Source organism: Sciurus carolinensis, chromosome 6 (genome assembly GCF_902686445.1).
Source record: "Sciurus carolinensis chromosome 6, mSciCar1.2, whole genome shotgun sequence".
In the NCBI taxonomy this organism is placed as follows: Eukaryota; Metazoa; Chordata; class Mammalia; order Rodentia; family Sciuridae; genus Sciurus; species Sciurus carolinensis.
In genome coordinates, this window is record NC_062218.1 from 104,087,749 (window position 1) to 104,112,410 (window position 24,662).

At 41.9% G+C, this 24,662-nt stretch overlaps 1 protein-coding gene and 1 non-coding gene across 5 annotated transcripts in view; both read left to right on the plus strand.

Annotated features, from left to right (window-relative positions):
- Window positions 1-24,662, plus strand: part of Sh3rf2 (SH3 domain containing ring finger 2) — a 139,696-nt gene that overhangs the window by 108,917 nt on the left and 6,117 nt on the right. For 3 of the 4 annotated variants that reach the window (XM_047556384.1, XM_047556388.1, XM_047556386.1), the window contains 3 exons: window positions 9,374-9,600; window positions 13,123-13,481; window positions 15,694-17,303. In XM_047556384.1, the coding sequence (XP_047412340.1) occupies window positions 9,374-9,600; window positions 13,123-13,481; window positions 15,694-15,969 (862 nt within the window). In that variant the 3' untranslated portion in view covers window positions 15,970-17,303. Of the gene's footprint in view, window positions 1-9,373; window positions 9,601-13,122; window positions 13,482-15,693; window positions 17,304-24,662 lie in introns of those variants that run through there. The other variant, XM_047556387.1, reaches the window with a different exon arrangement.
- Window positions 8,649-8,722, plus strand: Trnae-uuc (transfer RNA glutamic acid (anticodon UUC)). Its single transcript has one exon. It is a non-coding gene; the product is annotated as a tRNA-Glu (tRNA).

The following is a 24,662-nucleotide window of genomic DNA, read 5'->3' on the forward strand; positions in this document are numbered from 1 at the left end:
TTTATTTCATGGGGTGCATTCAAAAAAAGAAGTAGAAATCAACAAATAAACGACTTAACACTACAGCTCAAAGCACTAGAAAAAGAAGAGCAGACCAATACCAAAAGTAGTAGAAGACAGGAAATAGTTAAAATCAGAGCCGAAATCAACGAAATCGAAACAAAAGAAACAATCGGAAAAATTAACAAAATAAATAGTTGGTTCTTTGAAAAAATAAATAAAATTGATAAACCCTTAGCCACACTAACAAAGAGAAAGAGGGAGAAAACTCAAATTACTAAAATTCAGAATGAACAAGGAAACATCACAACAGACACGAGTGAAATACAAAACATAATTAGAAGCTATTTCGAAAATCTATACTCCAACAAAACAGAAAACCTCGAAGACATCAACAAATTTCTAGAGACATATGAACTACCTAAACTGAACGAGGAGGACATACACAACTTAAATAAACCAATTTCAAGCAATGAAATAGAAGAGGTCATCAAAAGCCTACCAACAAAGAAAAGTCCAGGACCAGATGGGTTCTCAGCCGAGTTCTACAAAACCTTTAAAGAAGAGCTCATTCCAATACTCCTCAAACTATTCCATGAAATAGAAGAGGAGGGAACCCTACCAAACTCGTTCTATGAAGCCAATATCACCCTGATACCTAAACCAGACAGAGACACATCGAGGAAAGAAAATTTCAGACCAATATCCTTAATGAACATCGATGCAAAAATTCTCAACAAAATTTTAGCAAATCGCATACAAATATATATTAAAAAGGTAGTGCACCATGATCAAGTGGGTTTTATCCCAGGGATGCAATGTTGGTTCAACATTCGGAAATCAATAAATGTCATTCACCATATCAACAGACTTAAAGTTAAGAATCACATGATTATTTCAATAGATGCAGAAAAAGCATTTGATAAAATACAGCATCCCTTCATGCTCAAAACACTAGAAAAAATTGGGGTAGTGGGAACATTCCTAAACATTATAAAGGCAATCTACGCTAAGCCCATGGCTAATATCATTCTAAATGGTGAAAAACTGAAAGCGTTCCCCCTAAAAACTGGAACAAGGCAGGGATGCCCTCTTTCACCGCTTCTATTCAACATTGTCCTTGAGACTCTAGCCAGAGCAATCAGACAAACCAAAGAAATTAAAGGGATACGAATAGGAAAAGAAGAACTCAAACTATCCCTGTTCGCTGATGACATGATTATATATTTAGAGGAACCTGGAAATTCCTCCAGAAAACTTTTAGAGCTCATAAGTGAATTCAGTAAAGTAGCAGGTTACAAGATCAATGCTCATAAATCCAATGCATTTTTATACATAAGTGATGAATCTTCAGAAAGAGAAATTAGGAAAACTACCCCATTCACAATAGCATCGAAAAAAATAAAATACTTGGGAATCAATCTCACAAAAAGAGGTGAAAGACCTCTACAATGAGAACTACAGAACACTAAAGAAAGAAATTAAAGAAAACCTTAGAAGATGGAAAGATCTCCCATGTTCCTGGATAGGCAGAATTAATATCGTCAAAATGGCTATACTACCTAAAGTGCTATACAGATTCAATGCAATTCCAATTAAAATCCCAATGATGTACCTTGCAGAAATAGAGCAAGCAATTATGAAATTCATCTGGAAGAATAAAAAACCTAGAATAGCTAAAGCAATCCTCAGTAGCAAGAGCGAAGCAGGGGGTATTGCAATACCAGATCTTCAACTCTACTACAAAGCAATAGTAACAAAAATGGCATGGTATTGGTACCAAAATAGACAGGTAGATCAATGGTACAGAATAGAGGACATGGACACAAACCCAAATAAATACAATTTTCTCATACTAGACAAAGGTTCCAACAATATGCAATGGAGAAAAGATAGCCTCTTCAACAAATGGTGCTGGGAAAACTGGAAAACTATATGCAATAGAATGAAATTAAACCCCTATCTCTCACCCTACACAAAACTCAACTCAAAATGGATCAAGGACCTCAGAATCAGACCAGAGACCCTGCATCTTATAGAAGAAAAAGTAGGTCCAAATCTTCAACTTGTTGGCTTAGGATCAGACTTCCTTAACAGGACTCCCATAGCACAAGAAATAAAAGCAAGAATAAACAACTGGGATAGATTCAAACTAAAAAGCTTTCTCTCAGCAAAGGAAACTATCAGAAATGTGAAGAGAGAGCCTACAGAGTGGGAGAATATCTTTGCCAACCATACCTCAGATAGAGCGCTAATTTCCAGAATCTATAAAGAACTCAAAAAACTCTACACCAAGAATACAAATAATCCAATCAACAAATGGGCTAAGGAAATGAACAGACACTTCACAGAAGAAGATGTACAAGTAATCACCAGATATATGAAAAAATGTTCAACATCCCTAGTAATAAGGGAAATGCAAATCAAAACTACCCTAAGATTTCATCTCACCCCAATTAGAATGGCGATTATCAAGAACATAAGTAACAATAGGTGTTGGCGAGGATGTGGTGAAAAAGGAACACTCATACATTGCTGGTGGGGTTGCAAACTAGTGCAGCCACTCTGGAAAGCAGTGTGGAGATTCCTCAGAAAGCTTGGAATGGAAACACCATTTGACCCAGCTATCCCACTCCTTGGCCTATACCCAAAGGACTTAAAATCAGCATACTACAGAGATACAGCCACATCAATGTTCATTGCTGCTCAATTCACCATAGCCAGATTGTGGAACCAACCTAGATGCCCTTCAGTTGATGAATGGATAAAGAAACTGTGGCATATTTATACAATGGAATATTACTCCGCAATGAAGAATGATAAAATTATGGCATTTGTAGGCAAATGGTCGAAACTGGAGAATATCATGCTAAGTGAGATAAGCCAATCTCAAAAAACTAAAGGACGAATGATCTCGCTGATAAGCGGATGAGGACATATAATGGGGGGTGGGAGGGGCTAGCATTAGGTTTAGGGTTAGGTTTAGAGTTAGGCTAAGGAGAGCAGTAAGAATGAAGGAAAGAAGGACTGTGTAGAGGGAAAAGAGGGGTGGGGGGGAGGGGAAAAATAAAATAAACATCATTACCCTATGTAAACGTAAAAAAAATTAAAAAAAATAAAAATAAAAATAAATTTAAAAAAAATTAAAAAAAAAAAGAAATAAGATGGAGGAATGAAGGAAATAAAGATGTGAACCATGTGGATCTCTGAGAAAAGTGGATTGTAGGCCAAAGGAACTGCAAGTACAAAGGCCCTAAGGTGGGAGTGTGCCCAACCTGAAGACCAATAGAAGTGGATTGGAACAGGGAGAGGGAGTGTAGTAGGAGACAAGGTCATCTAGAATTTCCTAGGTCATAATGAGGGATTTCATTTGGACCCTATTACAGAGTTTCTAATAGAGGAGTGACGTGATCTAACTTACGTTTAACTAGAATCTCTCTGGTTGCTGGGAATCTCAAACTAGTGACAGGGTTAAGAACAGACTGTAGAGAAAATAGTAAAAACAAAAACTAGTGAAGAGGATATTATAATGATCCTGGGGAGAGGTGATTTAAAATAGAACCAGGGTGTTGTGAGCATGGACATAGTTAGAAATGAATAGATTTTGAAAGTTCCCTGAAGTTAGAGGCAACGAGATTTTCTGAGTTCAAATATCAGGTGTGAAAGAAGAGAGGATTCGAGGTGATTCTCAGTTTTTTTGCCTTGACTAATTATAAAGTGGAGTGGCCTTTTACTGATGGTGATAATGAAAACTATAAGAGGAGGAGATTGAGTTATGGGGAAAGCATAAGCTTAGTCCACAGCAGACTAAGTCTCCAGGGGAACCAGGACATATGGTCACCCTAACGAGGATGCATGCAGGTTTCTATGCCCCGTGTATCTCCAGGCACCCTGTCTCTCCTCCTTGGCTTCTTTCCTGGGTGATGTGTTGTGCTCTTGGGCAAGCCATGAGCTTCTGTACTCATCCCTTCTGAGGCAAATGTATGTGAGACAGTCGATGAAGTCTCAGCACATAGATTGCCATAAGTCCAGCCCTTCCTCCCTGCTCAGAGAAACCTAATATATGCATCACTTGAGCTGCTACTAATGTTGACTCGTGATTTTTCTTATGCGGAAAAGAAGAACAAGTGCCTGTCAGGAAATATACTCCTAAGTGTTATTGGGGACAGAGGATCCATGTTTTCCTTGATAGTCTTTCTGATATAAAGAAAGTTCCCATTCCCACTAACCTTGGACTTGACCGACATATGCTCAAGTTGTCTATCTGGATGCAGCTAACCCATATTCTTAACTAGCCTTTCCACTGTGGGAAGTTTCATTCTTCCCATTTCTCAGGACTGAAAACCGCTGTCCTTTGTCAACTGAGTTTCCACTACTGTTCATAAGCAACGTGTGAACCTAGCGGGTTGGGCCACTCATGCAAGGCTCCTTTCTGTTCTTCCGTCCTGTTTGGTTTGGTTCCGCTCCTTTGTCTTTGTTTTCTGTTTGCAATGATGGCTTGCACTGCCCTCCAGTCTTTCCGGTGTGTAGTGCAGCCTTCTGTAAAATAGCCAGGGCTGGGAGATACAGTGCACCCTGAGCACTGGAACCTTTGCCCTTAGCATCATCCCCTGAACCAGTCAGGGTTTGGAGATTAACTATAGAAAAGGGTTGACCAAAACTGACTAAAAGTGAGCCTTTTAGCTACCAAGAGTCAAAAAGGCTTCTGTGCTAGTCTGTTCCAGCCCTCTTAGGCTAAATGGTGATAGCACCCTGTACAGTTCTTGTTGACAACTAAATCTCTGCCACCATGAAGTCTGTCCCCAGATCCTGGAGACATCCATGAGTTCAGGCTGTATAGAGCATTTGTCAGGTTTTCATCTGTCCAACATGCAAACCCCTTCTTTTGTGTGTGTGGAGTGGGGGTACAAAGTATTGAACCCAGCACTGAGTCACATCCCCAGTCCTGTTCTAAATTTTATTTTGAGACAGATTCTCACTAATTTGCTGAGGTTGGCCTTGAAATTATGACCCTCCTGCCTCAGCCTCCCAAGTCACTGGGGTTACAGGTGTGCGCCATGGTGCCCAAGCAAATTCCTTCTAAATAGCACCAACATATCTTTGAACCACCTTCTTCATGTGTAGTGTTGGAGGGAGGAAGATGTTTCCTCCCTTTTCAGAGGCCAAACAAACTCAATCTTCCTTTTCCTCTTTAACCCTGCATGCAACTAAGGGTCAGGCTCAGCCAATATTAGGCTCCCTCTTGGGACTTTGACACTTGAGCAGGAGAGGAAAGATGCAGGTCAGATGGAAGGCGCCATGCACAGTGAGAGCACCAGCCGCAGCAGCTGATCTTTGGCTTCCTCCTGCAGATTTCTCTGCTGAGCCCTCTGTAACCTCCTCAGATCTGTTTCTAAGTCCTTTCCTCCTGCTCCTGCCCTCCCAATAAATTCTCTTCTGCCCAATTAGCCAGGATATTTCTTTTTTTTCTTGCAGTCTTCCCAGATGCATGTGTCTACCTAGTGCCTTACAGGTGGAGAAAAGTCACAAATGAACTGTTACGACTTGGCCTTTAACTCTCTGCACAGGCTGTATCAGGATGGTCAAGTTCAACCTTTCTTCCTTACCAGGAAGCTGCTGCCAGTGGTGAGACCAGCAGAGTTGCTCTTTGTAAGGCACCCATTGAATATTGGGCAAGTTCTTAAGGACAACATTCCAGACAGAGAAAAGGACACAGGGACATGCTCAATGGAACAAATTAGAAGCAACATCAACTCCTCCCACTTAAGTTGAGACTGTCTTTTTGTCTCCTCTGAAAAATAAGGATCATAATGTCTTCAGTTTGGGTGTCATGGGGCTTAATTAATACATTTTAGCAAAGTGCTTTGATGTTGGAAAAAAAGTGCTAGGTAAGTGTTAAGCTTTTTGCCAAGAGACATAGAGGAACTCAGTACTGCTTGGGCGACTTGGGATTTAGGAGTTCCTGGAATCTGGCCCAGTACTGGGCTCAGAAAAAATGAGGTCATACCTCAGTCCATAAACAGTCATTCAAAGAAGGGACTGGTGGAATAAGGCCGGCTTGGGCCTAATTAGCTGTATTCTGTCCTGCTGCTGCTGCTACTGCTGGAAACAATTTTGGAACCTGTCTTTCCTGTTGCTAATCCACTTTGCAGTATCCAGCTTTTTGAGGCCTCTGTTCAAAAGACAGGCGGATCAGCTGCACTCTGCCATGGAGCTAGTGCTGGGGATTCCTTTCCTTTACCCGGGCTTCATATCCAGAATACAGTCTGATTTCTCGCTGGTGGACAATCCCGCTCCTCTTTATGGACCACACCACCATGGGAACCAGAGGCAGGCTGTCAGCTGTGGATAGAATGTCCCTTTCTGCTGGCATCAGTTCTTACATTATCTGGCTGCATGTACTTCTTGGGCAGTGTTGGACACAATTAAATGAAGCTTTGCCTATATTCACATGACACTGGCTCATTATTAAACCACATATCCTACATCTAGATAACCCAAAAGGCTCTACCAGAAGATTTCTAGAGCTTATAAATTAGTTTAGCAATGTAGCAGGATACAAGATCAACACCTGTAAATCAATTACTTTCCTTTACTCCAACAGTGTTTCAGCCATGGAAGAAATCAGGAAAACCATTCCATTCACAATAACCTAAAAAAAAAAAAAAAAAAAAAAAGGGAGTTAATTAATCTAACCTAGGAGGTAAAGAGCTCTGCATTAAAAATTATAGAACGCTGAAGAAAGAAATTGAAGAAGACCTTAGAGGATAGAAAGACATTCCATGTCCTTGCATAGGCAGAATCAATATTGTCCAAATGACCACACTACCAAAAGCAATATACAGATTCAATTCAATCCCCATCAAAATATCAATGACACTTTTCACAGAATTAGAAAAATCAATTCTTAAATTTATTTGGAAGAATAAGAGACCCAGAATAGCGAAAGCAATACTAAACAAAAAAAGCAAAGTAGGAGGCATCCCAATACTTGATCTGAAATTATACTACAGTAACAAAAACAACATGGTATTGACATCATAATAGGAAAACAGAGAAGACACAGAGACAAATACACAAACCTACAGCCAACTGATATTTGACAAAGGTGCTCCAGTAAAAGATATATAGATATATATTTTGGAGAAAAGGTAGCCTTTTTAACAAATAGTGCTGGGAAAACTGGATAGCTACATGTAGAAAAATAGAACTAGACCCTTATCTGACCCTGCACAAAATTCAAATTGAAATGGATCAAAGACTTAGGAATTAGACCAGAAACATTACAACTGCTAGAAAAAAACATAGGGTCAGCACTTCATTATATAGGTGCTGACACCAACTTTTTTAACAAGAGCCCCAAAGTACAAGAAATAAAACTAAGAATCAGTAAATGGGATGCCATAAAACTAAAAAACTTCTGCATGAGAGAAAATCTTTGTCACCTGCATCTCAGATAGAGCATTAATCTCCAGGATATATAAATAACTCAAAAACACCAAAAAAAAAAAAAAAAAAAAAAAGAACCACAAATAACCCACTCAATAAATGGGCAAAGGAACTGAACAGACACTTCATAGAAGAAGAAATATGATCAGTAAACACATATAAGAAAAAATGTTCAACATCACTAGCAATTAGAGAAATGCAAATTAAAACTATACTGAGATTCCATCTCACTCCAGTCAGAATGGCAATTATAAAAAATAAAAGTAACAATAAATATTGGTGAGGATGTGGGAAGTAAAGTACTCTCATACATTGTTTGTGGGACTGCAAATTGTTGCAACTACTCTGGAAAGCAGTATGTAGATTCCTCAGAAAACTTGGAATAGAACCACCATTTGACCCAATTTTCCCACTCCTCAGCTTAAACCCCAAGAACTTAAAATCAGCCCACTACAGTGTTGCAGCCACATTAATATTTATAGCTGCTCAAATCATAATAGCTAAGCTATGGAACCAACCTGAGTGCTTTTCAACAGATGAATGGATAAAGAAAATGTGGTAATATACACAATGGAATATTACTCAGCCATAAAGAGAATGAAATTATGGCTTTTGCCAGTAAATGGGTGGAACAAGAAACTATCATGCTAAGTGAAATAGCCAATCCCCCAAAATCAAAGGCCAGATGTTCTCAATAGACTGGGGGGGGGGGGAAGTTCACAAGATTGAACGGGGGTGGGGAGAAGGGAGGGGAGATGGGAACGGGAAAGACAGAATGAAACAGACAGAACTTTCCTATGTTCATATATGAATATATGACCAGTGTACATCATGTACAACCACAAAAATGGGAAGTTATACTCCATGTATGTATGATATATCAAAATACATTCCACTGTCATGTGTAACTAAAAAGAACAAATAATTTTTTTAAAACTTCTGCACAGCAAATTGAGTGTGAAGAGAGCCTATAGAATGGGAGAGAATCTTGGCCAGCTACTCCTCCAATAGGGGATTAATAACCAGAATATACAGAACTCAAAAAACTTAACACCAAAAAAACAAACAATCAGTAAATGGGCAAAAGAATTAAACAGAAACTTCTCAAAAGAAGAAACACAAATTGCCAACAAATATATGAAAAAAATATTCTGCATCTTTAGCAATTAGGGAAATGCAAAACAAAACTGCACTAGGACTGGGGCTGTAGCTCAGTTGGTAGAGTGCTTGCCTTTCATGCACAAGGCCCTGGGTTCAATTCCCAGCACCACAAAAAAATAAATAAATAAAAACTACACTAAGATTTCACCTCACTCCAGTCAGAATGGCAGTGATCAAAAATATGAACAATAATAGATGCTGGTGAGGTTGTGGGGAAAGGTATACTTGTACATTTTTGGAGGAACTGCACACTAGTACAACCACTCTGGAAAGCAGTATGGTGATTCCGCAAAAAATGAGGGATGGAACCATGATATGACCCAGCTATCCCACTCCTTAGTATTTTCTCAAAGGATCTAAAATTGGCATATTACAGTGATACAGCCTCTTCAATGTGTATAGCAGCACATTCACACTAGCTAAATATGGGATCAATTCAGATACCCATCAATAGATGAATGGATTAAGAAACTGTGGTACAAATGTACAATAGAGTTTTACTCAGCCATAAAAAAGAATGAAATTATGGCATTTGTCAGAAAATGAATGGAAATGGAGAACATCATGTTGAGTGAAATTAGCCAAACTCAGAAACTCAAAAGTTGAATGTTTTCTCTCATATGCAGTATGAGTGTTTTGGGTGGGAAGAAGGCGGGGAGCAGTCACATTGGGTATGTGGTTTGTTGCTGACGGCTTTTTAAAGTAAGACTCTTGACTGAACATTTCTTTCTCCCTTTCCTCTCTTTAAAAAAAAAAAAACTAGGAAGACCTCTAGTTTTCCAGATTCCCGGAGCCCTGGTCTTTATGCCACATGGACGTTATCCACCTCCTCTGTGTCGTCCCAAGGAAGCATTTCAGAAGGTGATCCCCAGCAAAGCCGTCCCTTCAAATCCGTCTTTGTGCCCACCGCGGTAGTCAACCCTGTGAAGAGCGCAGCCGGGAATTTAGGACAAGGATCTCTTCGGAAAGGGCGGAACAGCATGAGAAAAAGTAAGTGGTGGCAGAGAAGTATGTACCTAGAGGTAAGCAATGGGGTGAGGGTGGGGTGGGGGTGCAACCCCAGAGTACACAGGTGATTTCCACCAAAGCAAGATCTTGGCTCTAAGATGAGCATTTGCAATTCCCTAAGGAGTTGTTTTACTCAATGACCAACTGGAAGTGAGTGGCTGGGATGATAGTCCTAAGTGCCACACAGCCAAGGTGGATGTTGGTTCTTAGTAATACAGGCTGACCAAAGCTTTGCTGGGCCAGGGCTTACCAAACTATGATCTAGGGAAGCCCCCCGGGGTATGGCTAGGGAGAGGAAGCAAGAATTGAGCAGTGCTCAGAGTCCCTGCCATTTATGTAATGTATGCACAGGATTAAAAAATATACAGCATAATAAGTGTACACAACAGGTCTCCCTTATGTTCTTAATCCTCAGTTTGAAGTTTTTGATAGATGATTGAGAGAGAGAGAAGGAGAGAGAGAGAGAGAGAGAGAGACACCAGTCAGTCACACTCGTCACACTGCTCTGCACCTTGCTTTCATTTTTACCTACAGAACGTACACATTTCATTCATGGCAATACATACAAACCAGTCATTTCAAGAACTATGCTTTTTATCTCTCAACATATCAAACCTCTACATAAGTTTCCATTTTCAGGGATTCTAAGAAGGGTTTAAATCCCTGTTCTACAAAACATCAAGGTTTTCTTCATCTGTAACCAGCCAAGTGCAGTAAATAAGATTTACTGATTTAAACTAGGCTCTGCGATGCCCCCTGCAATCTTTTTTTTTTTTTTTTTGCGGTACTGGGGATCGAACTCAGGGCCTTGTGTTTGCAAGGCAAGCACTCTACCAGCTGAGCTATCTCCCCAGCCCCCCTCCCTACAATCTTAACAAATGATTTAACAAATTTAAACAAATGATTAGACATGAAAATGATGCAGTATGACTAGTTAGGGAAGAAGAGTAACCTATGGGATGATATGCCATATGGGGAAATTTCCCAAGAGAAAGAAAGCAAATATCTTCACTCTACCCTGTCCCTGTGTTTCCCACCTCCCAAGTCACCAGTCTCACTGGTCTGGACATCTAATTCTACCCGGCTGTACCTCCTGCCTTTGCCTCCTGCTCCTACCTCTACCTCCTACCTCAACACACACACAAAATAAGTAATCCCACCACTATAGGCTTGGGAAGTTACTAACCTCTGCAGTCTTAAGTTTTCTCATTTGCAAAATGGAAGTAAAAATAATACCTGCCTCGTCAGCATCACTATGTGAATCTAATAAAATAATCAGTACAAGACCAATAGAGTGCCTGGCACATAAGTGCTCAAGAAACATTTGCCTTTTAAAAAATAGTATTATTTTATTAATAAATAAATTTTCCATTTGTTCCTTTTAGTTATAAATGACAGTAGAATGCATTTTGACATGTTATACATATATGAAGTATAACTTCCCATTTTTGTGGTGTACCTGATGTGGAGTTACACTGGTCATGTATTCATATATGAATACGGGATAGTTATGTCCTATTCATTCTATCATAGTAAATAAATTTTTATCATTGCTGCTACAACTAAAGAGATCACCTTTAGTCCATCCAGAGCATGAACTTGTTTAGGGTTGAAAGGTTCACACTTAGTCTGGACCAATTAGGAATGCAGAGAATTCAGCCCATCATCAACAGCTTGCACTGGAATACACTCGCTGTCTACCTGCACATAAATCTTGGTCAGCGTGAAGCTCTGACTGCTTGCATTATATGCACATGCAATAAGAAAGCATTAAATCTTTTGAAAATTAGAAACTGACAAGATAAATAAACAGGCAAGAAGCCAATTTTTCACATGTTTATGGGCATCTGAGGACATGTCTACCCAATGTTGCTTTGACTTCCCAGGTCCCAGAGGTTTTCTCTTTCTCCTTTTCCACAAGGTGAGGCTGGTCAAGCTATCCATCTCCCCAAAGCGAAGAGAAATGACAGGAGAATTGACTGTGTGCACCTCACAGGACTGTCAGTGAAAAAATAAATGTCTAAATTGAAAGGTCAGGCTTGTGTAAATGGTGGCAGGTTTGCTTGCAGCAGCTGAAAACACCGACTGTGTTTGGTGAACCTTCTGTGTTTCATGTTCCCATTCGGCTTGACGGAAAGCCACAGTTCAGAACTTGGCCTTGGCTCAGACCTTCTGTGTTAGACGCGAATGATTTTGATTCAAACATGTGCCCGTGGGGTGTCACAGAAGACTAACAGCTCTGGCTGGGACATTCCTATGCTTCCCCATATGCTGGGAGACCTTTTGAGAAATGGCCCACAGTGCTTCTCAAGGGGTCTACCCGACCTCCCCAATGAACCCTCAATTCTCCAGGTCACCTACAGGCTATATGCACACAGAATGGGAATTTCCTGTCGTTAGAGAACTTCAGGGGGAGGAATGGCTTCTACATACTGATGAAGAACTATCTCAATGTTAAAGAACGAAGAAGAGAAATGAGTTCAGGAAGGGGTGAAACCAAACTCTTGTACTTTGCATTTTCGGTTATGTGGTTCTTTACCCCAAATAATGATAGCTAACAAGCGTGGGGCACTCTTACATTCCAGGCACTGTCTGACTAACGCTTGGTACCCATCATGACATGCCATCCTCACCACAGCCTATGATGGGCTGTTATCATCTCCAGTTTACAAAGAGGGTACTGAGGTGGAGAAAGGTATGACTTTCCAGATTTCAGGTCATGAGACCTTGCAAACCTCATGCACGCACAGCCCTAACTCCAGAATAACATTTCTGAAGTTGCCTCTGTCTGGCAGATTCCGCTCTGACTAGTCATATCTTGTCTAGCACATGCATTATTATTTCCACTCACCCTTCCTCCTGAATCCCCCCATAAAGAGTGTCCTCACCACCTCATGCCTAAAGCTTCTGCTAGAACTTTCTGCTGCGAGCAGCTGGTTAGAGTCTTCCAGTCCCCTCCTCTCTCTTTTTTCTTCTTTCCCTCACTCTTGTCCTTCTCAGTTATCTGTCTCTGTGTTTCTCAACTTCTGCCTCTGGTTCTGTCTTTCATTTCCTCTTTGGTCTGCCTGCCTCTCACTGTGAAGTTGTCTTTGTGTCACTCTTCTTCACACTCTGTCTTAAAGGTCTAGAGGGAGAGTGCGAGTGTAAGTGTGTGTGTGTGTGTGTGTGTGTGTGAGAGAGAGAGAGAGAGAGAGAGAGAGAGAGAGAGGAGGTGAATAGAAGTAATATTCCTTCTGACACCACATACACACATACACACACACACACACACACACACACACACACACATCATTCAGCTAGCCAGTTATTTGCTGCCAGCATCAGCAAACAGCACTAAAAAAAGAATAAGGTCACCTTTCAAAGACCCCAGGAGAATGTGAGCTCAGTCAAATTAGGAAAGCACTTAACTATTCTGGGATATCAGGACACACTGCTTACCCAGCCCTGACCCAGCCTGCTGCCAGCCACCCCTGTTGCTGATATCTCTGTCATATAATCCCCCAGATGGATCCCTGCAGAGATCGGCGCAGTCAGGGATCCCCTCCTTTGTGGTGGGCTCCCTCCGACGCAGTCCCACCATGGTGGTACAGCCTCAACAGTTCCAGTTCTACCAGTCTCAGGGGATCCCCTCCTCCCCATCAGCGCTGCTGGTAGAGATGGGACCCACATCTACTCCCACTGGGGAGCCTGCCCTCACCTGCGTCAGCAGAGGCAGCGATGCCAGGATCCCCTCGACAGCCAGTTCAGTCATCATGGAAGGCAAGGAAATCCCCACCAAGAGTGAGGCTCCACCAAAACCGCCCGCATCTGCCCCACCGTCTATCCTGGTGAAACCAGAAAACTCAAGAAATGGCATGGAAAAGGTAGGAATAGAATCATAGGGGACCTGAATCTAGCTCCCAACTTTACACACTATCCCAACTCCTGAGATTTTAGTGTTGGACAAGGACCCAAAGTTACATCCTCAAAAATATTCTGACACCTAACATCCCCACACCTTCCCCTTCTTAGATGTGTTATTGATTCCCCTTTATGTGTCACAAATATTTTATACATATTTCTTTTGAGGCCCAGAGGTGGCTTAGAACAAAAACTGACTGTGGCATCAGACAAATCTTGATTTGAATTCCAACTCTGCTGGCTGGGTGGATTTAACCAAAACACTTCACTCTTCAAGGATTCTTTGATTTATTCATTGATTTTTTTTTCCTAATCCACAAAATGGAGATAAGAGTTGATAATGACTACATAGGGTTAGAGAGGAGATTAAACAGTATTAAGATATGTGAAGTGCCACATCATGCTTGACACATAATTATTCATCATATAAAAGAGGTAACCGAGACACCTCACACCAAGGTCATACCAAATAACTCCAACAACTAAGCTATTGTGACCTCTGTGGCAGAGGTCCGATCAATTAACTTCTAGTCTAGTGCTTTTTGAGCAGGAAGACATGAGGTTTTATAATATTTGAAGCAATAAGCGTGGTGGAAAGAAAGAGGTGATACTGAGAAAATTAGGTGATGCTCATTGTTATCTTCTAGTTTATTGAACATCATTATTGCCATCAGAGCACCACCATCACCACCCACCACTACCACCACCATCACCACCATCACCCCCAACACTACCAGCACCAGCACCACCAAACTACCATCACCCACCCCACCCATCCAAAAAATGGAAAGAGGTTGCAGTTTCCTCCCATTTCTAAGCACTGACTGACTACTAACTATCTAGCAGGCACTGTACTGAGAAATGTGCACATCCCCTTTCATTTAATCCTGATGACAACCCTCCGAAGTGGGTACTATGTTTATTCTCGTTTTTAAATGAGGAAATAGAGGCTCAGGGAGTTAAAGAACATAACCCAAAGTCACACAGCTGACACACAACTCTCTGGAGTCGAATCCAGACCTAATATAAAAATTCGTGGTCTTAATGCTAACCTAGAAGCCTACGGGGAAAGACATTTGGAAAAAGTTAGAGTTGACTGATATAAATGTTGGGGGTTTTTATTCTGACTTACAGTATTCACATAATTTAAAGTTTTCCAAACCCCAGTTACCTAATAGCCCCAGTTATTAGATATAGCTCTCAAACTATAAGTGTTTAGTAAGTCCCCAGGCCCCGGCTAGATACAGCGAGAGTCAGGAAGTATGAAGAGATGGATTCTCATTTGGGGACACCATGATCAAATTTCATGGAAAAAAGAAATCATTCCCATGCAGTACCAGAGAACATTTATTAAGCCCGAAAGTAGGAATTGAGCAAAGCAAATATCTTTAGTTACCAGGAAGATTCGAAACAGCCTAGGAGAGGTGAAAGGAAGGAAGGTGCAATGGACTTGGGGCAAACTGAGACTGCAAGCCTCACACAACGCGGAACTGCTCCTTGGCACCAGCCAGGTGTTGCCAGAATGGGGCAAAGGCCCAGTGTGCCAGACTTTCCATTTTTTTAAAAGAACTCATGAAATCCTGATTTTTATATGCAGTCTTTATGGGTGAGGAAGTAAATCAAACCCTCAAACACCCTGAAGGCTAAATTTAAACAACAGATGTCCAGGGAGCAAACTCTGCCGGGAGGACTTTCAAGGCCATTATGCAAACCTGTAAAGGTAGTCATCAGGAGAGGCCTGGAGGAGGAGCTAGGCCTTGAGATAGACCTGAAGGGAAGGCAGACGTCCCTTCTCTGGAAGGGCCTCAGGCCCTTTTCAAAGGCAGTTGCCTACACTCTTCTTAATTGTTCTTCAATGCTTAAATAGCTCTTTCTCTAGGAAGCCTTCCCTGACTGTCCCCATCCCAGCTGGAGTTAGATATTCCTCTGTATTCTCAGCATCTTCTACTCCCTCATCACAGCAGTTATAATTTTCTGTTTACCAGGGGTGCTTTTTGTCACTCTGTGACTCACGACACCTAACAGTGTGTGATGCATAGCACAGTAGATACAAACATTTGCTGAATGCAAACCATATAAATGCGGCATTTTGAATGGGGACATGTGTACGGAAAGAGCATGAACCAATCCTGGGGAGAATAGTATGTGTCTCACCCATGTTCCTTTCTCTTGCAGCAAGTCAAAACCGTGAGATTTCAGAATTACAGCCCTCCTCCCACCAAACACTATACTTCCCATCCCACCTCTGGAAAGCCTGAACAGCCAGTCACCTTCAAGGGGTCCCTGCCTGAAGCAGCTCCTTTGAGCTCAGAGATGACCATCCTGTTTGCCCACCGAAGTGGTTGCCACTCTGGACAGCAGACAGACCTCCGGAGAAAGTCACCTTTCAGCAAGGCCATGCCCCCAGCACCCACTGCCTCAGCCACGCAGACCATGTTCCCCAGCAAATGAATCTACCAGTGGCTTTTCCTAGACCCCAAAGAGGTGAAATGCATTTAAATACAGTCTGCCTCCATTGAGGGAGTCCTACCATTCTTTGGCAACTGGAGCACAGGTTCTGGTTCTGCCCATTTGACCTGTAGGAGAGGGAAAGTGGGAGTAGGAATTCCTGCCCCAGGTTGGGTGGTCTTCCAATTAATGATTCGCTGCATCAAGGCCATCCACACTGTTCAGACCAAGAAGTGGGAGAGTGTCTTGCTACTCTGTCCTCCAGCATGCAGTGTTTATGTTCTGTGTAGAATTTCTGAGGTGTCCAAAAGGGGCTTCAACCAAAAGCATGGCAGCGGTGGGATTGTTGGCATTGCTTCTTTGACCTTAACACCATTTTCTCTTACAGCATATTAGAACAGCTTCTGCCATCTAATACAGGCCATACACTGCCATTAGTAGCTGCCATGTCTTTTCCCTCCAAAAGACTCATAATTCTGGCTGCAAAGGGGGAAGTTCTGGGAGGGATATGAGATGGATACTTTGAACATTCTGAAAACTCACTAAAACCAAAGAGAATCAGCTTCCTGAGTTTGCTCCAAACAGGAAGGTCAGAGAGAAATCTACCAAATATCAAAAGATTGTCATATTTTCAACTTTTCAACCTGCTTCCCCATGTGTGATTCTATACAAAGTTCTGTGGTAAGGATGGTGCAACAGATAGGGTCATGCATGGTATTATGGACAATTCACTCATCTTTCCCCAAGAAAATACCGTGTGCTTTAAGGTCGGGACCCTTGTCCTTCAAGGGTCGGGGAGCGGGGCAGGGGTGGAATTTAGATAGGTACTCTGCATTGTGACACTTTTGCTTTCCCTGTACCTGCTCATTTGGGGCAGACTGGTTGTTTCCACCATAAGACAATAATGTCAACAACAATATGCCAGTACAAGGTTGGAGAGGGGATACTTCCTAGAGGAAACTGCTAGAAAAGGGATGGAACAAAGAAGATTGGAAAGGAAAAGGGAATAAAGGAGGAAGAAAAGGAGGGAAGTTGAAAATGTATGGAAGAGAGAAGAGGAAAAGGATGAGAATGAAGAGAAAGATGAATCAGAGAGGATAAAAGAGGCATGGAGGGAGGTAACCTTGACATTCCTGATAGGAAAGGAAGAAGGGACAGAGTCTGCAATGGAGAAGGGACAAACTAGGCAACCTCATGAAGGTGGCATTGAAATGAGCAGGGACCGGCCATGCAGAGCACTATAAACAGGGGTGAGGAGGCATCCCAGGGAGCCAAGGCCATGCTGTAAGACAACCCATTAATTCTCATTAAACTTAATTGTTGTGATTTAACCTGTATTGAATGCCCATCAGTGTGGACAATTTGATGCATAAATGACATTTGCTGCTAAGACTGGGTACAATTAAAAAAAAAAAAAAAAAGCTGGTCGAAGTAGACCTTTACTATAAACAGTTCTTGAAGTTCTTAGGATTACAAACATATATTTTTTACCTACCCACACACATGGAAATTAGAATTACCCATAGACTTTTTAAATTATTTGTTCTTTTTAGATATGCATGACAGTAGAGTGTCTTTTGGCATATTATACATACATGGAGTATAACTTATTCTAATTAGGATCCTATTCTTGTGGTTGTACATGATGTGGAGTTACACTGGTCATATATTCAAATACAAGGCTAGGAAAGTTATATCTGATTCATTCAACTGTCTTTCCTATTCCCTTACCCCCTCCCTTTTCTTCATTCCCCTTTGTCTAATCCAATGGACTACTATTCTTCCCCTCCCCACTCTTCCTTGTTGTAAGTTAGCATCCGCATATCAGAGAACATTTGGCCTTTGGTTTTGGGGGACTGACTTATTTCACTTAGCATGATAATCTCCAGTTCCATAGATTCTTTCAGACCTTAATAGAATAAAACAAAACCATACTCCTGCCAAGGAATACTACATATGGGTCAGATCTTTAGATCTGGGTAGCATGTTGTTCTAGCATTTCTGTGAGATATTACCCATGTGTACTCCATAAAATCAATATGGTCAACTCCATGCCTCAATGAACTGCTTATCATCCAGATGGAGCTATGGGATAAAAAGTCACAGGGACAGGAATCATGGTATGATTTGTCAAATATGAGTATCTATGCCTCATTTTTATTCAAAAGCATTCTCAATGAGTTTAGCAGTCTACACCCAGAATGGCAGAGATATGGCATGACAAGTCAATCAAATAATCAGCCTATACCTCAATAGCAATGGATCCAGTTACTTTCTAATGTCCATGGCTGCCAAGCAGGTTGCATAGGTGTAATGGAAATGGAAATGAAAATGGAACATGAAACAAAAGAGTCTTCCCATTTTCCACTCTCTCTACAGGATAACCTCTCTGAGAAATGTAAACAACTCCAAGGCTTACCTTACTTTCATTGAGATCATCCATGCCCAGCCACAGATTCTCTACCTCCCACACCAAATCCCATCTTTGTAGAGCTTTAAGATTGTTTTAAAAAGGAGTAAGGGATATTGTTTCTAAGCACAAATTGACTTCACTGGCCCTTCAAATCTTTTATTCCACCAACATGTTTCTAACATTGACTACATGGAGGTGACAGCAGTGAGGACCATAGACCCATTCTCTTGTGTAATTTCCATAACAATTTATAGGGAAGCCATAATTGTCTTCATTACAGAGCCAAAGAAACAGGCTTGCAGATTAACCATAGACAGTAGCAGAGCAGGGATGCAGACTCAAGATGTCTGACATCAAAGCCCAACTTTTGATTGTGCTGTATGAACCAAAATACCTTCCTTGACTTCAGGACACACTCCAGACTGCTAGAGGCTGCATGGTGCAACTTTGGTGACAAATGCAAAGGAGCCCAGCAAGCTCTGCTGCACATGAACTGAGTTCAAACACTCATTTATCACTTTCTGACCATGTGATATACCAAGTAAGCTACTTAACATCTTGGAGTCTCCTTTTCTTAAATAAGAATGATAATGGTACCAACCTCACTGGCTTATTGTGATGATTAACTGAGATAACAATACAAAGTGCCTTAGTGCTGGCACAGTGAACACCTAACAAATGTGAGACTTGGCTTTTTTAAGAAAATCGGTTATTGAAATTCTAAAACAAAGACATGCCCAGGACTGTGGTACTAAAAAGAAACCAATAGCACCTAGTTCTAGAAGTCAGAACATAGTCTAAGCTGAGTCCTGAAGGACAAGTGAAAGTCAGATAGAACAAGCAATGGAAGACAGGGTTTTCCAAGCAGCAGGAGAGCCTTGGCAAGTGGGCTTAAATGTAGCAATGAAGCCAAGTTCCCTTGTACTTATAGGGATCCATTGCTTTATGGAACATTCCAGAGATCCCAGAGAGAACACCAGCACCTTGAGTCAGAAGGTGAAAATTCCAGCCTGGCAGAGCTGCACCCCTCAGTTAAGACCCAGAGGCCTTAGGAAAGGTGCCTTTTACCACACAGACCCCAATACCCATGGTGTTAGGAAAGTGCTGAGGGTCATATTTGAGTAGTGGAAATAGGGGGACAGCTGATAGGTGACAGTGAGTTACCACAGCTGGGGACATTCTCCAGGAACCATATTTGAGGAAATTGTCTCATTAAACAGCATCAAGATTCCCACTTAAGGCCTTCCTCCTTCCCTTCCTGTGTAGGACCAGCCTTACTTCCTCTCCCCTTCAGTCATCCATAGGGTTTATGGAATGGAGGGCCCCACCTGTGACTTGGTGAGATACAGGACCGACCCAACACCTAGACCAATAACTTCCTACATCTCTTGAAAAGTCAGAGTGTCTGTCCACGGGAGTACTGCTTCTCTGAGCAGCAGCAGTCCAGGGAAGCTGACTCAGGGTCCAGGTGGTTTCAATGAAATGAACATGCACTCATCAATTTACCACGGTCCTGCACACCTGCTTCCCACACTCACACAACCTGCACATGAATTAGGCATATTCTCCATGGAGACTCTATGCAGGACTCCTCTCAATTCATCAGAAACTCCTCAAAAGGTAGAGCTGAGTCCTTGAATCAGCTGATCCAGGACTCAGGTCTCCCAAGTGAGGTGAGCCTAAGCTGGGCTCTAGAGCGTCTTATTCAGCAATTTTGAGGTGGGAACTGGGTAACTGTGTTTTTAACAAGCTCCCCAAGTGACTCTCAAGCACATGAAGTAGAAAGAGCTAATCAGTTTTCCCATATTAAATATGAGAGCTGACATTTGACTCTGACATTCAGCAGGAGTATAGACACATCGGTTTTTAAAACATTAAAATAGGTCTGTATAACAGGTGAATCACAGAGGCTCTGAGCTCCCTGACACTTCTCCCCTCCAGCACCCTGACCCTCCCCCAGATTTTCTCCATCACTCCACCATCCAGCAGCTATTGCACTAAGGCCAAGCACAGCTAAGATACCCAGCAATAAAACCCTTCTTCATTTTAAACTGATAGTGCCTGTGCCTTACTGGTTACTAAATGCCTTAACTGTTAGCCTATAGTACAGAACGCAGAGAGGTCGCTCAGAGACTGAGAGCACATCAAGCAAGCCCACAGCTCTTCTCAACCCCATCCTGCCCTTGACAACCACCTTCACCAGGCCCAGGCCCTTGATCAAGAGGGCAGTTCCATGCTTGCTAATCTACTGTTTCAGCTAGCACTCTCACAGACATAAGAAGTGCCTTTGTGCTTCCCAGCTCTCTGGCATCCATTTGGCAGTAGAAGTCATTTGTTTCAAAGACATGAGCAGGCATCCACCCTTATCCACCTCTGATCACCCAAGCGAGCCACACACCTCTGAACGCTCCACCCTGGGAGGTGATCAGCTGAGGCAAGCAGAATAGCAAAGTCCCCTCAAGTCTCTCCAGGTGGGACCAAGTGCTTACCAAGCTGGCACAGATCAGTGCTGGAGCTAACCGCTGCTAACACTGATGCTTTCTTGCTTATATTTTGAGAGAAAAGACCCCAGTTTTCCTTTTGGTCAAGAGAAGAGATTGTTGGTTAGCACTTCAGCAAACTCTCAGGTGACCATGAAAGACAGTCGCTTAGGGAATGTTTTGGGGAGGTAGGCCCAAATGAGAGAGGTTAACTCCAAAGATCCTTGCAGTAGGTTGGCGTCATTGAGAATAAATAATAAAGGACATTTTGCTTGAAATAGAGCAATATTAAATGATCAAGTTGTCTGCCAGTATTATGTCCTAGTCCAGAACAGAAACAAAATGTTCCCAGGGGGCCCTCTGTCTTCTGATCTATGCTTTGACATACAGAATGCAGCAGAGGTGGGATCCAAGTTATGCCTTCAAATCAAAGATGAGGGACACAAAGGAGTGTCACAGGCTCACACAGCCATTCATTCAACAACAGTTATCCTTCACTCACTCTGGACCAGGCTCTGGGAGAGGTAAAAAGGATACAGTGGCTAATAGAATAGATAAAAATAGACATGACCCTCATAGAGTGTTGTTAGTTCCTTATTAATTGGGGGGGGACAGCTTGGAGCTTCTTTCTGTTTTCTCATTTTTATCATTAAATCTTTCATCTATATGAAATACACTCATACCGGATCATAAAACAATCACATGCTTGCCACCCAGTTTTTAAAAATATAGTAATTAGCAATAGCATCATGTGCCTGTTCCAATCCCATTCCTTTTTTGTCCCTCTCCCAACTTCCCTTGAAACCACTCTCTGGAATGCCATGTTTGTCGGGCCTTGTAATGTTCTCCAGGTATTGAATTCTTAGTGTAGCCCATAGATGTACCCTGAAAATATGAGTCAAAGCAAATATTGCAACATAAGGTCATAGGTATTCTATCTGAATATTTGGGCTCCCTTCTGACCTCTCTCACTGGAATTCTGAGGATTCGACTCATGACGGGTAATGTAAATTTTAAAGCATGAACATGTCTAGTTTTGAGAGGTTCTTTGGAGGGATTTTACAAGGATTCTTCCAAGTACAGCTATTTGTTTCTTTTTAATGGGGAAGTAGGGGTTGAAGCTGTATCCAAATATCTGAGTATAGGCTTTTTAAGCAGCTCTGCTCCGGGCCTTACGTGGCACCTCTGGGAAGCAGACTACAGAAACCAAAAGCAATTCCTCAGAATCTGAAACTAAAAGAGATCTTGTTGTTGTTGCTGCTGCTGCTGCTGCTGCTGCTGCTATTAGTATATGTTCATAAGAATCTTGTGAGGTATGCAGGGGAAAGCTATCTTGGTACCCAGACTACAAATCAGAAACATGAGTCTCAGGTCTCGCTCAGAATGTTTCAGTTCCTTGCCTAAGGTCACAAATTAGTTTCGAGATGAAAAGTGAGCTCCTCATCCAACAATAATCACCATCATTTATTAAGCACCTACTAATGCTAAGCATTTGACATGCTACATACATTATGCCATCTAATCCTGCCCAACCCTGTGAAATACTGCTATTATCCCATTCTAGAGATTAAAACCTAGGCTCAGAGGTCAAATAACCAGTCTGAAGCAACAAGGATCATAGCCCATAACTCTAAGCCCAACCCTTAATCTTAAATCACAACCTCCTTCTACTTCAATGGCAACTATAAACATGCTTCCAGCATATTGAGGTTGGAAAGAGTGGGTATGTGCTGATCACATTATCAGGATGGGGGTGGAGACAGGAGAAAGGATTAACTCAGATAATCAATGCCTTCCAGAGAAAAACAAGGAAAAGTCCTGTAATCCAAGAAGTATTGGTAGGAGGGAAGATAACTCAGAGGATTCTGTGCAAAAAGTACACAAAAAGCAAAGCTACCTTTGCAGCAAGGTTTACCAGATAGCCAAGCAACTTGAAAAAGAATTGAAGCTTACAATTTGGTTCCGGATCATTGACGTCAAAACACTATGGTCATTTCACATTCCCCAGGTTGCTCCCTCTTCGGTGAGATTATTTCTGGTTTTGTCTGTCCTCACACTAAATGATATGGAGCAGAGTTGCAGAAGAAGAGGGATATGATTTCCAAAATAACCTCCACTTTCCTTTCCTCTGTGGGAACAAGAGGGTTCACATAGCTGACACCTTGCAGTGTTCCATTCTAGTGTTTATCCAAAGTTCAAAGGCAACACCGGCAGATGCAAGCTATTTATGCAAATAGGGCCACTGCTGATAGACCAGAACTGCAGCCTTGTAAGGACTAAAAGGATGCCAGCCAGGACCCAGGGAGAAAGGCAAAAGGCATTTGCAAGGTCATTTTGTGCGCGTGTGTGTGTGTGTGTGTGTGTGTGTGTGTTTTGTATTGATACTATTGGAACCCGAGCTAGTGTGACCAATCTGCTTGATAAGAGTCATTTGCAAGACAGGGTTTGAATGCTATAAGTCACCCAGAGCCATCCTGACCTCCTTCCCATGAAAATAACCACTCCCAGGCCATCAAAGAAGACTGGAAAATCTATTGCATTCAGGAGACCCTCACAAATAAGGAAAAATCAAGTTTTAGGCAAAACATAAGGAAACAGCTCAAACAGACCTGGAGGGCAAAAAAGGAATTCAAATAAATATTGCATCAAAGGGATTGTGCCCAGCTTAGTGCCCCCCATCACCACCACCTTCTTCCCAGTTCCTTGGGAAATGTTGTATATCTCTGTGCAGGAGAGTGGAAGACTGCGTTTCACGAAGGAGACACATCTGTCACAGCCAGAGAGAGAGTGCGCCAGCCTCCACAACAGGGAACAGAGCAGTCAGGCAGGAAGGGTGATACTGTTTTGAAGGGAAGGCTAATTTTAGCTATCACAACCACATTTCCAAATATTCTGTTCTGCACATTCTATTTATAAACTGATTTCTCTTTCTTTTTTTAAGCTTAAGTTGCTTTTAGATGTTGGCAAATTTGAGAACTTAAACCATTTTCATTAGGGGAGTCTCCAACAGAGGACCAGATTTTAAAGCATCATTCAGCAAGGATTTGGGGGCCACTATGCCAGCTGTTTTCCCAATCCACTAGATCTCCGCAAGATTTGGAAAAGCAACATAAAGTAATGGCTAAGATGATGAAATTTGGACAAGAGCACCTGGTTTTGTCCCAGGCTTGTTACTTACTATGTTTCCTCTGGCAAAAATGACTTCAGAAACTTGTAAATTACAGCGTTTCCTTAGACCTCAGTCTATTCATCTGTAAAATGGGGATCAAATCGGGTTCTTGGTGGAATTAAATGTGATCACACACATCCACACAACTGAGTGTAGTTTTCAATAAATGGTAGATATTACCAATAAATGGATGAGGAGGCACAATTCCAAAACAAAGCACTGTAACAAGCTAGGCCCTTTTGTACAGACAAGTGAGAGAGGGGCACAATGAGGGAGTGCTACAGTCAATAAAGGAGCATCATCAAGGAGAAAAGATTCTGAAAGATGGTCAACATGCAGAAATGTGGTATGGAGGAGACAGTGCCTGCACTGTCCTTGGATTAAAATGCTGGCCCTACCACTTCTTGACTGACTGACCTTGGACCAGGTTAACTAACCTCTCTGTGCCTTTCTGCATTCATCTGAAAGGTGGAAACAATGTTCAACACTTCATGGGATTGTTGGGAAGATCAAATGAGAGAAGTAGATGAGATCCTACATGCAGAAGGGTCCCAGAAGTGGTAGCCATTGGAGGAGTCTGCAGGCCTGACAAAGGCTGGGAAGCAGGGAGAGGAAGAAAAGCTTAATATAAGAA